Source organism: Apium graveolens, chromosome 1, assembly GCF_009905375.1.
Source record: "Apium graveolens cultivar Ventura chromosome 1, ASM990537v1, whole genome shotgun sequence".
Classification (NCBI taxonomy): domain Eukaryota; kingdom Viridiplantae; phylum Streptophyta; class Magnoliopsida; order Apiales; family Apiaceae; genus Apium; species Apium graveolens.
Window position 1 is genome coordinate 187,149,087 of NC_133647.1, and position 18,936 is coordinate 187,168,022.

An 18,936-nucleotide genomic window follows, 5' to 3' on the forward strand; every position below is an offset into this window, starting at 1 on the left:
AAACACCGGGAGTTTTCACTTGGTTCGGCCCTTAATCCTAATCTATAACCTACATCAAAGTCCTTATACCAATTAATATAGAAAATGTATTATATCAACTTCAATAGAAGTTACAATCTTTTCCTTATTATAAAAAGATAGCCCCGAAATAAACTCTTTCCCTAACAAACCTTGCTACCTAGCATATTTGCTATACCCTAGTCCCTGACTACCTTTGCTATCCTCCTGGAATCAAGTCTTGTCACAACCCGACACAAGTTGATATAAATATACGATTACAAGTAATAAGGGTATGAATTACAACTCAAACTAGATCTTGTTCGACTAGATATCAGAATGAATAAATAGAGAACAAGAGTGATGTTTCAGATGAAGGATATATCGTGAAAGCATTAGGCGTAAATCTGAAAACATGAGTGGTATTTATAGGCCAATATGTTAGTTTGTTTGAAATATATAAATCAAGTAAATGATAAGTCTTGAATGTTTCAAATAAGATTTATAGAATATGGTTTGTTTGGGATAAGAAAGATATATATCGAGTCAAAACATGATTTACATAATAAATCTATTCTGATGCAAACTACCTTTGGAAAATATCTTGATTCAAACTGCATAACTAATATCTCGGTTGGAAAATATCTTGATTCAAACTGCATAATTAAGATCTCGGATAAGAAATCTGTTGCTTGAATAAATCATCATAAACTCGTACAACAACAGTTAATATCATTGATTATTAAATTTATTTAAAATATACAGTATGCCTGCAGCCAGGTACGGCTCTCAGGTTTCCTTGAAGTAAACATATGGGATTGCAATGATCAAAATATACCAATAAATCGGCTTACTTTGACTAATAAAAACCTAAGGATAGATTGCGTAGCTCAAATTATTTTGGGGAAGTGAGAAAATCAAAATAAAATCTGATAGTAGATAAACACATACCTACTTGCATGTGTGTTTACATGTCTGTATAGTTCCATTCCTACAAGTTTCATATTTAACCCAAATTCAACCATGTAGAATAAAGATAATCTTAGTTCCTTAGATAAATATTATGAGAATAGCGACACGAGTTTTTAAAAATAATAATCACTGCACCAATAATATTGACCTAATACTAAATTTGGAAAGAGTCATAATTTACATCATAGCTTCAATTTGTCCTCAATCTTTCTATGTTTCTCTATCCATACAGACCTAAAGCTAGCAAAAACATGGGGGCATATATCCTAGTGGGGCATTTTAAATAATTATATATATATATATATATATATATATATATATATATATATATATATATATATATAAAAGAGTATCTCCAATCATGTTCACATGTCAGGTAAAAAGTGTAGGTGGCAGTATGAACTCCAACCATTAGAGCTGTTAACAATAATTTTAGATATCCCCCATCCCGTCTTCTATATATGTTAATCCTCTAACCATTAGTTAAGACATCCATGTCCTTTGGTGCCTTATTTAAAACTTAACATACTCTGCACATTAATATATACATATATTTATATTACACTTAATATATATATATATATATAAATCAAAATATATTAAAATTCTTATTTTACATTTAATATTTTAAACTTTATTATATTTATTTTAATATACAATGCATATTTTTATGAATACAAATAGAAATAATATAATATAATTATATATTTTATAATAGATATTAAGTAATGTTTATTAATTATGTTTGATTATATTTAAATATGTTATTATAGTTCAATTGAGATAATATTAAATTGCTATTATATTTAATATATTTTCATTGAATATATTATTTATATTTTCACGTGTATTTAACTAAATATATACTAAAATTATTTTAACATATAAAATTTTCATATATATATATATAGTAAAAAAATAATTTTATTGAAAATAGCTAACCATTATACCTAGTAGCACTGGAGTCTTACAGATTCAACAAATTTTTAGATAATGATCATTTAACTAACCATTTTAGCTATTAGCTTGGAGATGTTCTAAGTTCGTAAAAGAGAAAATATTAACAAAATTATTTGCAAAAATGGAATCAACTCATTTTCTTAAAAATAATAATCATATGATAGACACACAAACACAGCAGGGAAAAAAGAAATATTGAAAACTGAATATTAATTTCGATATGCATATTCCTTTAATATTTATTTCAATATCAGTTAAACCGAAGATGGCATCACTCAGTCACTTTTAGTGATATATATAATCAATACATGTAAACTGGGTCCCATCTTGGCCAGGTTTAAGTTTTAACAGACATATAATGTGCCACAATTTTCTTAAAAATATATGTAAGTTTTCTTTAAGATATATAAAAGTTCACTAAATATATCTTCTATATATAATAGAAATCGAACTTGAAATATTTTATTCACCTACCACTATACCATATTTTCCCATGTGTTTTTTATCATACATGTAAGTGTGATAAATGAATATTTTATTTAATTTTAAAGATAGTTAAATGAATTCCGCAAAAAAGAAGATAATTACTTGAATATTTGTACAGTTAATTTTAAAGAATTAAATTTCAGATATAAAGTTATGCATAGTACATAAATGAATTATTATCTTATTTATTAATCATTTTTACTGAGAAAATATATCTCATATACTTTTAACAATTTTTTATTATAAAAAGTAATTAAAATGTACATATATAATTTTAAAAAAACATTGAAAATAGAATCGCTTATATATAAATAATCTATATTGATATTATATATTTAGATAAGTTCGAATTATAATAAGTCAATGCATTTTAGTTTATTTCGAATTTGAAATCTGAACTTGGCCTATTTAAAAAATATATTCGAAATTTGACTACATGACCCGACCCAAAAACATTGTCACATTCTACGTTTAGTAAATTTAAATTACAAGTTCGGCGAGAATATCTTACCGGTAATGTGAATTTTTTTAATATCTCAGGTTAATATATATTAAAGTGTTTGAGGACTTTATAGTATCAAGTCAATTGATTATTTGTATTAAAATTACCAACTTCACTTCACTGATAGCGCATTATTGTTTTTGGGATTTGTCATGATTTAAGAATATTTGAAATTTGATATGAGATCTCACGAGATTTGTTAAAACTACGATGATATATTAAATCGATTTATTTTTCATTTTTTACTTAAAAAAACTAGATTTTTAAAAAGAATTTTTTTAGAGCAATATTCATTGATCAAGATAATATTATACAAATATTTTAATTTATTTTAATATTTTGAATTATTCAAATAAAAGTTATATCGATACTATATTGTAGCATTTGATTCAATGCATTTTATATTATTTAAAAATATATATATATATTTTTCAATAATTGAAGGAATTCTCCAGTTCAATTGATATTTATAAAACTTTACCGAATTGAAAATATTTAATTTCAGGAGAATATTATACAATATTATCAAATTATTATATGAACAAATATTAGAATCGTAATGAAAGAAACTTAAAAACGGTTTAAATAACGATATAATTACAATTTTTCCTTCAAATTCTTGAAAAAATCATGAATATCAATAATAAGTCTTAAAAATATATAATTTACTTTTATGTTACAACCATGATTGATACTCGTTTGCGTAAAAAATAGACATGGATTGTTTGTTAGTGGTAACGTGAATACCATATATAAATTATAGCAATTTATTTATTACATAATTTTAATTTTTAAATAATTATAAATGCATGTTATTTAAGTAATCATTTGCCTCACTAAATGTTAATAATGCTAATATATGTACATAAATCGTATATTTAGCATATAAATAATTGAAACCGTCATAATTTACTAAGAAATATAACATACGATAATTTACATGCTAACACACACACAACATAATCTGACTTTGTTAACAGTAATGTAAATAAAAAATTAACATTTTCCCATATATACATCCGTTGTATTTCAAAAACTAATATTTTTCATTAAAATCAACTTCTATATTAAGAGTAATGTAAATTTTACATTATTATATATTATGATTATAAGTCATTCTGACTTCAGTTATGCATTTTTTATCTTTTCAAATTGAGTAAGTTAATTGTAAGTTAGTATTGAACTCGGTAATAATGTAGACCGGTACATATAGTTTATTTACATAAAATTATAAAATTTTGGTCAACTCTGTATTCAACATATATGTTAATTTTTAGTTTTTTCCTTGTAAACATACTAACGGCATTATACAGATTAAATTTAATCGTTTCGTTTTAAACGTACAATAACTATCATGTTTATATTCATTCATTAAATATAAATTATATAACACAAACAAAAATATATATATATATATATATATTTCTTAATGAGCTATATTAGAAACGTTGTGTAATTTGGTGATATCTTGTATGAAAATAAGAAAACAACTAAGAGCAAATAAGAAAACAACTAAGAGCAACTCCAACAACCACCTTGCATTTTCACTATAATAATATAAATAAATGAGCTCCTAATTATTTAAAAACCAAAATCAAACAATTTCTCCAACAATTCTCCTTAAACTCACTCTCTATCTATCTTTTTACTCATTAAAGTCATTTATGCTAAATAGACTAATAAGAAAAATATATATAATAATAGTTGAGGAGGGGGTATTCACTTGTAAAAGTGAGGAATCATTCGAAACTTCTGAGGATGGGGTATTCACCTGTAAAAGTGAGGAATCATTCGAAACTTCTAATGTTACAGAGAGGGATAATGAGTTTGTTGAAGAGAAATTTTTTCTTCATTTCTTTAAAATTTAACTTAAAAATCTATATAAGGATAGTGTTGGAATTGTTCTAAAAATAATATAATTGCATGATTGCATAAAAAAATTTAAAAAATAATCTGTGCCTGTTATTATGCTAGTTATTATTAAATTAAGAAAGTACAGTTGTGTACACCTTTTTTAAGAACACCTATATATCAGGGATCGGAATATATTCAGAAAAACAATTTCATTCGACCTGCATTTGCATATATTAACTTCCCATCAAATGTGCGAACTTTTCGATTAACTGTTCACAGTTTGATTATTTGCATATGAGATGATATTATTTTACTTATGCAACAATAATAGTTGACAATTTAGATATATGTTTGCTAGAAACGTCAATGATTATTTTAATTACGTTTCTTGATCGCCTTTGATTTTTTTTTTATGGTCAAATCACAGAAGGCAACCTGTTAACTATTTCTTCATCAGCTGATCAGGTTGGTATGCTAATCTTCTTTTCTATATTTTATTATTATTTAATTGTAAATTTATCTATAAAATGGGGGATTACTTCAACCAAATTATCAAACTTAAAAACTACTTTCGAAAATGTATACATTAAGATTTATGATATTAGCCATTGTTTCAGCCTTCCTAGTGTTGTTACCTGGTGCATTGTCAACTGATGAAACATTTGTACAATGCCTCAATTCCCATTCTTTACCATCTCAACCAATCTCTTCTTCAATCTACACTCCAAACAATGCTTCATATGCTTCCGTTTTACAGAATTACATCCGTAATCTTCGATTTAATGAGTCCACCACTCCCAAACCAGTTCTCGTTCTCACTGCATTGCATGTGTCTCATATTCAAGCTGCAATTATTTGTGGCCAACAACACGACTTGGTGATGAAAACTAGAAGTGGAGGCCATGATTACGAGGGTTTATCGTATGTCTACGATAAACCTTTCTTTATTCTTGACCTGTTCAATCTTCGATCAATCGACGTAAATATTGACGAAGAGACTGCATGGGTTCAAGTTGGGGCAACTCTCGGTGAAGTTTATTATCGAATTTATGAGAAAAGTAAAGTTCATGGCTTTCCTGCTGGAGTTTGTCCTACTGTTGGTGTTGGTGGCCATTTCTCTGGTGCGGGATACGGAAACATGATGAGAAAATACGGGCTTACAGTCGATAATATTATTGATGCAGAGATCATTGATGTTCATGGTCGACTTTTGAACCGAACCACCATGGGAGAGGACTTGTTTTGGGCCATTACTGGAGGTGGTGGTGTTAGTTTCGGAGTTGTTCTTTCTTATAAGATTAACTTAGTTCGTGTCCCATCCACTGTTACTGTATTTCGGGTGGCAAGAACATCAGAACAAAACGCCATTGATGTCGTATATAAATGGCAAGAAATAGCAAGTAAATTGCATGAAGACATCTTCATAAGACTGACTATTGATGTTGTTAACAGTACTCAAACCGGAAAGAAGATCAATAGGGCATCATTTATAACCCTATTTCTCGGAGATGCTAATCGACTTATGAAGCTCATGAATGAAAGCTTTCCTGAATTAGGATTACAAAGGTCAGATTGCAAGGAAATGAGTTGGGTCGATTCGGTAGTTTGGTACACAAGTTTCCCTGACGGAACACCACCTAATGTTCTTCTTAGCCGCGTACCACAATCGCTCACTCATCTCAAAAGAAAATCAGATTACGTAAAAAAACCAATTCCTAAAAGCGGCCTAGAGTTCATATTCGAGAAAATGATCGAGCTTGTGACGCCTTCTCTAACGTTCAACCCATACGGAGGCAGAATGGCTGAAATTTCCCCATCCGCAAAGCCATTTCCACATCGAGCTGGAAACATTTACAAGATTCAGTACGCAACAAACTGGGCCGAAGATGGCGTTGAAGCCGCGAATCGATATATAAAACTGACGAGGCAGCTGCATCGTTACATGACCCCGTTCGTGTCGAAGAATCCAAGAGAGGCATTTCTCAACTACAGAGATCTTGATATAGGAGTTAACCATAATGGGAAGAATAGTTACATTGAAGGAGCTGTTTACGGGGTTAAGTACTTCAAGGGTAATTATGATAGGTTGGTTAAAGTTAAGACTGCTGTTGATCCTCGCAATTTCTTCAGGAATGAACAAAGCATCCCAGTTTATCCATCATGGTGAAGTACTCAAAAGGAACGCCATACAATAAAACCTTTTGATTCGGTGTGGTGTAAATAATACACAAGATTAATAAGTGATGATGTTCCGAAACAGCAAACAGCATAAATGTGTTATATATGTACATAAATAGATGTACAAACTTTGTTTCTTTTAGTTTTATATATGCTTTAATTATGTGTTTTTTTTATGTGCGTTGTATATGATTCCAGTTCTGTTCTCTGTTTTGTCGAATATGTGCTGTTCGAAGTTGCTGTAATAGCTTTCTGTAATTCAAGTAAAGATTCAATTTTAACTATGTAAATGCCAAACATGAAAGCTATTATCCAAATTCGAAATGACAAACACTCAACATACCAGACATTTTTCATTTAAAGTAAATGCGTACGACATCGTAAAATACAAATTTAACTTTTGAATTCTCAACTATCATCTGATAATAGTTGCAGTATATTATTTGTGTATGAAAACATAACATAATAAAAATATTTAAATAACTTCTTAGCATAGACGGAGGGAGTATATATAGTATATATGATGGTTATTAAATAATAGTCGTCCAACAGATGTCCATATAATTAAGGCTTATTCATCCACCTCCATGTTAGGATCAACAAGCAAGGCGTCTGCATGGTTTATATCTGTTAGGGTTCCTCCTATGGCAAACCTGATCACGTAAATCCCTCCTAACACTGTGTGACTCACACATATCCGACCCGAATCATTCACCGACTCCAACAACTTCCGGTTTATTTCATTTACTTCCTCTTCATCATTCTTTCCGATCATGGCAGATGGCTTAATCCTAAAACAGACCATTGAAAACAGTCTAGGCGCCACAACTTCGAACCTGTTGTCCATGCCCACTAGCCCTTCAAAATACTTGGCCATGCTTACATGCCCTCTTATAAACTCCCTCAGCTGACCTACTCCATAGCTTCTCAATACAAACCATAATTTCAGTGCTCGAAATCGCCTGCTTAACATTATTTGCCAGTCTTTATAATCCACCACCTTGTTTGTTTCACTAGCATCATTCCTCAAGTACTCGGGATATGTGGAAAGAGATTTTATAAGAGCACTCGGATTCTTCACCCAGAGACAACAACAATCCAATGTTGTCAAAAACCACTTAATGTGCATTCAAGCTAAAAAAATCTGCATTTTCCACAGCATCAAGATACTGTCGAAACTCGGGGCAAATACAAGCACTCCCAGCAAATGCAGCATCAACATGAACCCATAATTCATATTTGTTAGCCACCTCTGTAAGGGATGCCAATGGATCAACTGCGGTTGATGATGTTGTCCTAACAGTGGCACACAAGTATAATGGAATGAGTCCATTTTGCAAATTATTCAAAATAGCCGATTCCAGTCGCTTAGGACAGAGCTGGAAATTTGAGGTTTTGCTAGTTTCGATTGTATAATAATTCTTGGGATCGATCCCAGCAATTTTGGCAGCCTTTTGCAGGGCAGAATGAGTTTGGTCAGAAAAATAAACAACTAGTAACTTGCCAATATTATCCATGCCATACTTCCTCACGTTTTTGTCTCTTGCTGCCACAAGTGTACACAGTTTGGCCTCGCATGTAGTCCCTTGCAAAACACCGCCTCCACCACCAGAGAAAAGAAAGGATGGGGGAAGTTGAAGCATTTTCCCAAACCAATCGGGAACAACATTTTCGAGCTCCGTAGTAGCTGGTGAAGCCATCCAATTAAAGCCAACAACATTAAAACCAGTACTATCACCGAGAAAACCGGCAAGGGAAATAAGCAAAGAAGTTTGGACTTTGCCAATGTGTGATTCTAGGGAGTATTTTGGTTTGAACATCTTGAAGAATTGTTTCAAGAGATTCGGGGTTGTATGGGGCATATTCTGGTAAAATTTCACTAAGATAACCAGGTGAGACCTGGCTTCTAACTGGGCGTAATTTTCAACTTTACTATAGTAATCAGCAAGAAAATCTATCATCATGTGGCCTTGCCTTCGGGATTCTTCGGGCTCAAATGTATTCATCGGAAATTTGGAATTTAATTTTTGAGCTGTAAGATTATCAATGGAGCCCATTTTATCTTGCTTTTGCTTTGTATAATCAATTTACAATGCAAGTGCGTAGGCTTATCAACAAGGTATATGCAGAATCTCCTTGTATTTATAGGGTTTTCTTTTTTGGTTGTTTACATTTTCTGCATTCTATACTAACTAGTAGTTGGTAACCCTGCCAAGCACGGACCCGAAATTAAAAATAATAATATTATATTATTATTCGCATAAAACTGTAGTTAAAAAATTTGAAATTAAGTGTAACTCTAAAATTTCACCGTATAGTTGTAATTATGTATGCACCTAATTATTTACTTATACAAATCTGACATTTTAACTTACTAATACGATTATTTTAAAATAAACCGACGCTTAGATGTTCAGTTAAAAATAAAAATTGAAGGAAAATAAAATTTACAGAGAGTAGAAGTTAATTTTTGTCAGTTGAGATCTTATTACCTAAAATTTTAAAAATAGTTATATAATCTTTTAGTGAGTACCAAGATTTGGGACCTAAACATGGTTTCGCTTATTAGTATAAATAGTTGATACTTCCTACGTCCCAAAAAACATCTCATGTTTTGACTTTTTACATTATTCATGTGAAGTGATTGACTACTAGTTTACGTCTAATCTATAAGATCAAATATAGTCATGAGTGATCTTGTTGGATCCGTATTTATGAGTACTTTAATACAATAAAATTTTTATATTTAATACTAATACGAAACTAAAGATATTAACAATCAAAAGTGTGCATTAACAAACGTGTCCAACACAAAAAAGAAAAATATTTAGGGACATAGGGAGTAGTTGATAACCTGTGCGAAATACGGGCCCGAGCCTAAAAATATCGAATTAATATTTGTAGAGAATTATTCATAATATGTGCGAAACACGAATTAAAATTAATATATTAATTTTTTAATATTAAATTGGTATTTGCAAAAATAGTTACGTGGTTAAAAAGAATCGAATCAATTATGAAATTTTCCACTATAATTCTAGTTTTGCATTGTTTTACTTGATATAAAAATCTAACATATTAGTTTTATTTTTGTGAAACGAATTGTATCTCTATCTTACGAACCAAATATTTGTTCTTTAGATAATTTAATATTAATTAATATTATTTGATAATTATCATAATTAGCCATTTCAATATAGTATATTTAATATTGCAGTTAGTAGTTTTTCAAAATAAAAGTAAATGTATATTATTTTACTTAATTTAACGTAACTTAATAAATTTTTAATATAATTTATAAATAAATAAAGTTTACAGAGAATATAAGTCAATTCATGTTAGTACATATTTAATTCACTGTCACTGTGCATTGATTCACGTGATTTATTTATTCTCCCTTTCATCTGCTTAGGTGATTCTGCCAACTGCAGAAGCATTTGACAATCATCTTAATCTACTTAATGTATTCATAACAATAGGTAATTAATCCTGAATTACCAACTAACACAGCTGGTAACAATAAGTAACAATCGTTTGTTTGTTGTAGACCGGTTGATAACAAATACATTATGAGCTATTGGATGGGGATTGGGTGGCTGGGATTAGGGACGGATCGCGGAAAATTTCTGCGGTTGGATGGGATGGGCCGCTAAAATTTTCCGCGGTTGGGGGTGTTGCTCCCTTATCCCCAGCAACCCAACACCCTCCCCCACCACACAAACCAACAAAAAATCCCCAACAAAATTCTACTCGGAGAGTGATCAATTTAGGCGAATTTTGGGCATTTTCATCAAGAAAATCAAGTAGTTTTGTCAACTCAAGGTATATTTCTTATCTTAAATTTTACATTTTCATGACGGATAAATTATTTGCTCGTATGTTTCGTCATAAACGTCAAAATGAAAAAGAGAGGCTATTGATGATAATTTACATCTTGATGATTTAAATACTAGTGAAGAACCTAAAACCCCTGTATATGTTGAAGATGATGATTTCGTAGATAGAAATGAAGAATTTATTAATTTAGATGACGATTTGGTTGATGTTGAAGATGAAAATGAGGTTGAAAACGAGGTTGAAAATGATAGTGATAATGTTGAGGGTGAGGATGAAGATGAAGATGATAATGTAGAGGATGCAAATTTGTATGAAAATGTTGATGGGGGGGAGTTCCATATTTGAATCAAAATTTTCAAAGTGTGGATGAGGCCGGTCATTTTTTTAGGGCTTATGCTTTACGAAATGGATTTGCTATTAAAATTCAAGCTAGCCATCGTAATAAAGACAACGAGATATATGGTCGTTTATATGTTTGTAGGCTTTATGGAAAAAGTGTCGTCGCCGAGAGTAGTTAAAATAAACGGCGTAGAGAGGTTCTTCCTAAAAGCGAGTGCAAGGTGAGGATGTATGTCAATTATCAAAAGAAAAAACGTCACTGGGAGGTAACTAGCCTTGAATTGGTACACAACCACGGTCTTGTTTCCCTTAGTAAGATGAATTTGGTACAACGAGAAAGACATGTCAACACCGCGACCCGTAGTTTGATTAAAACGCTTTATGGTTCGGGGGTTCGTAATTGTCAAGTGATGAATGTGATTGGTAACATTCATGGAGGTAATGACAAAGTTGGTTTCAATGTTCAACATGTTAGGAATGTGTTAAGAGACGAGAGGAAGAAAATGTTTGAGATTAGTGACGCCCAAGCGGGGTTGGACTTGTTGCATAGGTTGAATGAAGAAAGTGATTCTAAATATTTTATTAGGACCGAAGTCGATGAAGAGAATCACTTGAAGTGTCTAGTATGGATTGATCCGAGATGTATAATGGCTTACCAAAATTTTGGCGATGTTATGGCTTTTGATACCACTTATCGGACAAATAGGTATGCAATGCCATTTGTCTCATTTACCGGAGTCAATCATCATTATCAATCGGTAATTTTCGGGTTTGCATTGATGCGGGATGAACACGCGTCGACTTTTGAGTGGATTCTTCGTACTTGGCTTGAAGGTGTGGGGAATATCCTCCATTGACTATAATCATGGATCAAGATCAAGCCATGACAAGCGCTATTACGGTTGTACTCCCGAATACTACCCATTTATTGTGTTCTTGGCACATTAGTCAAAAATTCCCCGAGAAATTAGCTCATTATTATTCGGCTTTTCCGGAATTCAAGACGGACTTCAACCATTGCATTTATAAATCTCTCACCGAATGTGTTTTTGAGGCTAGATGGGCGTCGTTTGTGGAAAAGTATCACTTGCAAGATCATAAATGGTTAAATGGGTTATATGAGTTGAAGCACAAGTGGATTTCTGCATATACTAGAAATAAATTTTCGGCGTTTCAAAATAGTACATCGAGGAGTGAGGGGATGAATTCTTTCTTTGATAAGTATGTGAGTTCAGCAACGGGTTTGAAGGAATTCATTGAAAATGCCCAAAAAGCATTGGCAAGGCAATTCATGAGGGAGAAGGAAGAAGATTATATCACCATTAATCTAAAACGTCCCACGAAATTGCATACCACATTGGAGTATCATGCTTCTTGTATCTACACTAAGGAAATGTTTAGAAGATTTCAAGATGAATTGGCTGAATCTTCAAAATACTTTGTTGAAAAAGACTGACGAGCTAGTGAAGAAGGAGAGGGAATGGGGGATGTTTATACGTACTATAGTTGTTATAGGCCCATGTCCGAGCCTACGAGAAGAAATGTTTATTTTGTGGCATTCGAGAAAGCAAGCTCTTTGGGAATATGTACGTGTAGAATGCTTGAACATTCGGAGCTACCTTGTAGACACCTATTGGCGGTCTTCACTAAGAAACGGGTTTTGGAAATTCCCCCGTATTACATAAACCGGAGGTGGACAATGCATGCCAATAGAGTTGATGGTGTGTTGCCTTACAATTTGGATGTTGGAAAAAGTCATGAGATGACCTCAACCGATCGATTTAATAGCATGACAATGTTAACCATGAGTTATTGTCAAAGTAGCATTGCATCCAAGGAACGGTGTGATTATGCCGTTGAAGTGATGAATCGAGAAATACCAATTCTCGAAAGAATGAGCGTTGATGGAATTAAATCTTACGAAAGCAATTCGCATGCTCCAAATGCAAGTGCTCATGAAGAACCAATTCTTGACCCTATAATGTCCCAAACTAAAGGGAGGAAGAAGGACGTTCGTTTCAAAAGTCCCATAGAATCGATTTGTAAAAAGGAGAAGCCGCCAAGAAAGTGCACCTATTGTCAAATGGAAGGCCATGATAAAAGAAAGTGTGCTAATAGACTAGAAGATCTTAAAAATGATCAAGAATCGCAATATAATTAGTAGTGTTGCATTTGTAACCGAATGTTGTAATCTTTTAATGGATTTGAATTTTTAGTGTTTAACATTACTTTTTTTTAATGTTTTATTGTCATATAATTGCCAATTATTGTCATATAATTGTGTTTTATTGTGATAGGTAACATGACTAGCGAGTATAGTGGTGACAACAACTCCGATCATAGTTGTGATTCGGTTTCCCATGTTAGCAACACATTCTCGGACTCCCTACCAAGCGACTCGTGGTATGAGGACAATGACGAGAAAGATGTGGTCTCACCAACCTTTAGTGAGATGAAAGATGCATGCGCCGAGTTGATGCCCCTTGTGGACAATGACGAGCCGCCCCATGTGGAGGAAGAGGAAACAGACTTGTACCCACCCGATGAGGAGGCTTATAGGGCCAAAAATTGGATCGAGGCATGCAATTGGATGGAGGGTACTGAACCGTGGAGATTGGTGAACTCTCATCCGGATCCGTACTTCCTTCCGATCTTGAATTTTGGCAACAACACGCCCGATGGAAAATGGAAAAAATCCGGATGGAATGGCGGTAAGCTTGTTAAATATGATCGGATTGCCGATATTGTAAACTTGAGGCCTCGTGAGGGTTGTAATATGGACCAAATACGTATCGAATATGTGAAGGGTTGGGTTTCACACCTAATGGGAGGGACAGAGAGGGAACGCGGGACATGTTTTGCAAGATTTCATCTCTACGACGGGTCGAATACGATTCCTGTTACCATTTGGAACGACTCCAACCCTTACCCATGGAAACTTACGGAAGGGCATATCCGTGAAGGTTGTGTACTTATTCTCTACCATATTGCATGCTTCGTGGATACTACGCAAGGACTTGCTCGACACCGGTTATCCGGTGGTCTTTCTAATATATTAGGTATTTTTGGTTAGGATCAATAAATTTCGTAAAATTCAGTGGATTGTATTGATCGTGTAATTTTTATTCGAACCTATGTATTTTATAATTTTCATTGAATTTGAGCGGCAATTATGTATTTTCTATGAATTAAAGTATGAAATTTGAGATTGAAAGTGTACCTATAAATTTGAGATTGAAAATTAAAATTTACAAGTCGATCTATACATTAGAAGTTGTTATGAAATGTATTGAAAAGTTTTTTTTAACATTTGGACAAACGTTGACTTTTGTTGACTTTTTTAAGGAATTTTCAATTTAATGTAAAAAATGATTTTTTTTTTGAAAATCACTCATTACCATATTTTAAGACTTTTGAGAGTGGTTTGTAAGTTTGGAAGTTAGTTTAGGACTAACTTCCAAAAAGTAAAAAATTTCAATAGAAGCTTATTTAGCATACTTTGTTTTCCCCTGTGTTCTGCTCTGTTTTTGGGGGCAGAAAACTAAACTCATGGACCGCGGAAATTTTCCGCGGTTGGGCTGGAGAGGGACTGCGGAAAATTTCCGCGGTTGGGGTCTGGAATTTTTTTTCAGCCTAAAAACAGAGCATAATCTAGCCTGCAAATTCAAACCAAAAAACACCAAAATCAGATTCCAACCTGCATGCAACCCAACCAAATCCAAAATCCACAACAATCCAAAAATAGCCACCAAATTCCAAAAAATCCACCAAATAAAATCCAACCACATACGAAATAAAATCCAACGACATACGAAATAAATTCCAACTACATATGAAATAAAATCCACTACATACGAAATGAAATCCAACTATATACGAAATAAAATCCAACTACATACGAAATGAAATCTAACTACATACAAAATGAAATCCAACTACATACGAAATCCAATCCAACCACAGAAGTACTACGAAGCTTCGTGACGCCTACGCATACGAATCCCGGAAATCCCCCTTGTCTTCCCTAGCTGAAGCTCCCTGGCTATCCGATACCTAAAGGTATTGACCTCCTCCTGCGACCAATTCGGTACCTCGGCGAAGTCATATCCTTGTGTGAAGTAGTCCATATACTTCATCACATAAACACCGCAATCATTAGAGTTTCGTTGCTTTGGCCTGGATATTAGAGCTAGGACCTCGGCTGAAGTAGGGTCACGCCCCTCGACTGGGTGTATCATATGCAATAGCCTCGGCAACAACCATGACTGCAATAAAATTATGATCCAAGAATGAATATAATATACAATTGGTAAGGACTATATAGAATACAGTAATAGTAGAGGAACATAGCATCACTCGTATATCCTCACAATAATTCGGCTCATCATTCATTGAATCTATGATATGACCTTCAAATCGTCTAGTACCGAACATGAACAAAACCCAATGCACATCTCCGACACAACATGAGATGAATATGTAGTCCGCCTCGAGAACAGAAGGACCAACAATAGCACTGGAAAAACCAATAAAAGTATGTAATGCTTTATTCCATGCCCTCTGCAATGTATCTCCACCGACCCTCGATGTTTTTCTAATTTTCTTCACATGTCTTTTCCCAAGAACCATGAAGTAGGGATCCATGAAATAATAGACAGGTTTCCTCTCTCATATACCTCCAGTGTGAATCTCCTCCTCCCGATTCCTTAGCAATCCCTGAAAATATATATGAATGCAACAAGTAAAATAAATGCAACAAGTAAAATGAATGCAACAACTAAAATGAATGCAACAACTAAAATGTATTAGACAACTAAAATTTATTAGCAATGAGTAACGAACAATACCATATAATTGTATATGATCCTGTCATCAACCCATGTTCCTGGAGCCAGACTCTGCATAGCTGATGCATGGACGTGATAGTCCTGAACACTAAGACCACCGAGAATACTCGGCGCCATCCCAAAGCCCCATCCCCAATCTGAATATATAGCATTCTTCTTTGTCATGCTGAGACTCTTAGTGATATTCCACTTCTCCTCTTTCATCATGCGGGATGCAAGCTTCACGGGCCTACTATATGAGGCAATAGCCTGAGGTGGCTGAGACACATGCTGGGATGGCTGTGTCATGTCAACGACATCCTGGGCAGGAATGGATGGAATGTCAAAGTCGTCAGCCAAAGGTGCAATGAAATCTGGTTTTATGTTCTGAAATGTGGGAGGTCTGTAGGCGGGTCCTTTGATCTTCTTCATCAATCGAGAGAATGGTGTGAGGAAGGTACCGGAAATCCTCCCAAACTCCTCCACAAACTCAGGAGGAACCCTAGCATACAGCTGTGTTAACATATTAAGCCCGACAACCATCTAAAAACAAAAACAAGCAAACATTTTTTCATTAATTCCACAAGGATATCATATCATCAAGATGAAATACGTGTGAATGCAAATTCTGTAGTGTGTGGTGGTGTAATGTGAAATATGCATATTTGTAAAACACTTACAACTTCATATCCCTCGAGGCTATCATATAACTCCCTCGTCTTGTACTGCTGATAAGGCTGTGGATCGGGCTTCCCTATGGCATACGAGATATATCAGCATACCACACCATGTAATCAGCCTCCGAAGCTATGTCTACCGAGTCATCAACAAGTCCATCCAAATCTGAACAGAACCTGGCCCATTTGCCAATATCAATAAACCACCACACCAGTCAATCCTCCCCTACAAACGTGGCATCCTTAGCCCCCCTGTAACCAACCATGTTCACCGGTGCCCGTGGAATCTGGGGACTAGAATCAAACTGTCTCGACACCCTGTCCGGATGCTGCCACTCGACCACGTCATAACATACAAGGGGAACTCGACCGCACCCAGCTAATTGTGCCTGTATTATATCACTGTGCATTACATCCTCGAACCTAGCATACGGCCTTCAGACCACCTCATCACCAGCAACACCATCAAATTCACCCCTATAGAACGGTAAGCTGTGGTGAGAACCTGACATCCTGTGCTTCTTCGAAACCCCGACATGAGTATCACTATAATAGGCCCATCCCTCAGCAACCGGATAATCCTCCTGACCGAGAGATCGTAAAGGCACGCCAATACGAGGAAATCTCTCGTAAGACCAAACCTGTAACACCCAGACACAACAAGCAATGCTCTTGCTTCCCTTATCTCCAAACCTCGGTATATATGAGCTAACACAGCTGCATCCCAAGCATGATAAGGAATCTCCGGCATATTAATCAATGGGTGCATATACCGAACATGAACAAAAGACCGGTTGATGCTGGGTAAGAGGATACAACCCATAAGGAATAGTAGATACACCTTAGTATGTACAACCATGGCCCTCATATTGTTCTTCTCAGGCTTCTGTGCACCATATCTCTCAAACAACCATCCTAGCTTGATGTTATTCCGATACAAAGCCTCCTTCACCTCCTCCTCGGTCAAAGGCTCAAACCAGTTATTAGCAAAATACGCAGCCTTGTTCTCTATCACCCCACAAGTCAGTGCATCCCCCTGAACTGGCAACCTTAGAATAAACCCTACAACCTCCAGTTTAACAGTCATCTCCCCCTGCCTCGTGAAGAAAGTGTTGGTCTCAGGTCTCCAATGCTCTACCAAAGCAGATATCAACCGAGTGTCAGTAGCCAAGACAACAACAGGGTCTACAAAAATCCCAAACCCAAGCATGTGAAGCAATTCCCGCTGTGGTCTCCTTAACTTCCACAAGTGCAATGACTTGTTCCCTGAATAACTCTGCAACTCATCTCTCCTTGCACCATCCCAAACATCCTCACTAACATGATACCGATTATCCCAAATAACATTATGCGCGTTTGGACCCGGCAACATATTCCCGAAATCACCAAAATTATCCATACTTGAAAATATTGTCAACATAATTCATCAATCACCACAATAAAAACACCACATGCACAATTAAACAATTACCACATATATAATCACCTAAATTAACCCTAATTTCATAAATTATAAATTCTTAATATAATTAGAATGTAACACTAATTTTATCAATAAATTCTATTTTTACACTAAATAATTCGAAATTAACACTAATTTGGTAAAATCGAATTTCACACTATTTTTTCATTAAATTCGAATTTCACACTATTTTTTCATTAAATTCGAAATTAACTAAATTAATTCAAAAATATTTCGATTTTACCAAATTATGTAAATTCAATTTTACCAAATTTATACACCAAGTTAATTCACTAATTAAATTCGATTTTAACCAGTTATTTATCCTAAATATAATTCGAATTTAAATTTTCATTAAATATATCCTAAAAAATGAATTAAACAAATCGAAATTAAATTTTAATTAAAAAATCCTAAAAAATGAATTAAACTAATCGAGATCAACACTAATTTATCCTAAAAATCTATTAAATCAATCAAGAAAAATGATTTAAATTAAACTAATCGAATTAAACTAATCAAAATCAACACTAATTTAAACTAAAACTAAATATTTTCCTAAAAAATTTTAAAAATCAAATTTAATCATACTATATTTCATATGAAAATTCATTACAAGGATGCATACATTAACTAATCCTAAAAATTTGAATTGAATACATAAAATCAGATCTACACTAAGAAAAAAACATAAATTTATATCAATAAAACTGTAAATAACATAAAGGAATTGATTATATACCTTAATTACGAAAAAAGAGAATGATTTTGCTGATTGTTGTGGGTGTTTTGCTTCTGTTGGAGGTGTTGCTGCTGCTGTGTGGCTGTGTTTTGTGTTTGTATTTT

The 18,936-nt window shown here is 33.7% G+C and overlaps 4 protein-coding genes and 1 pseudogene across 4 annotated transcripts; 4 read left to right on the forward strand and 1 right to left on the reverse strand.

Annotated features, from left to right (window-relative positions):
• Positions 1 to 5,323: 5,323 nt before the first annotated feature.
• LOC141673402 (berberine bridge enzyme-like 8) lies at positions 5,324 to 7,203 on the forward strand. Its single transcript, XM_074480148.1, has one exon. It carries the CDS (start codon positions 5,349 to 5,351, stop codon positions 6,936 to 6,938), a length of 1,590 nt encoding a protein of 529 aa, XP_074336249.1. The 5' UTR covers positions 5,324 to 5,348; the 3' UTR covers positions 6,939 to 7,203.
• Positions 7,204 to 7,520: 317 nt separating this feature from the next.
• Positions 7,521 to 9,015, reverse strand: LOC141713346 (tyrosine decarboxylase 1-like; annotated as a pseudogene).
• Positions 9,016 to 11,442: 2,427 nt separating this feature from the next.
• LOC141713355 (protein FAR1-RELATED SEQUENCE 5-like) lies at positions 11,443 to 11,982 on the forward strand. The gene has a single exon (XM_074516727.1). The coding sequence runs from the start codon at positions 11,443 to 11,445 to the stop codon at positions 11,980 to 11,982; it is 540 nt and encodes a 179-aa protein (XP_074372828.1).
• An 8-nt stretch (positions 11,983 to 11,990) lies between these two features.
• LOC141713363 (protein FAR1-RELATED SEQUENCE 5-like) lies at positions 11,991 to 12,581 on the forward strand. The gene has a single exon (XM_074516740.1). It carries the CDS (start codon positions 11,991 to 11,993, stop codon positions 12,579 to 12,581), a length of 591 nt encoding a protein of 196 aa, XP_074372841.1.
• Positions 12,582 to 12,605: 24 nt separating this feature from the next.
• On the forward strand, positions 12,606 to 13,286 carry LOC141713367 (protein FAR1-RELATED SEQUENCE 5-like). The gene has a single exon (XM_074516753.1). It carries the CDS (start codon positions 12,606 to 12,608, stop codon positions 13,284 to 13,286), a length of 681 nt encoding a protein of 226 aa, XP_074372854.1.
• The last annotated feature ends 5,650 nt before the right edge of the window (positions 13,287 to 18,936 follow it).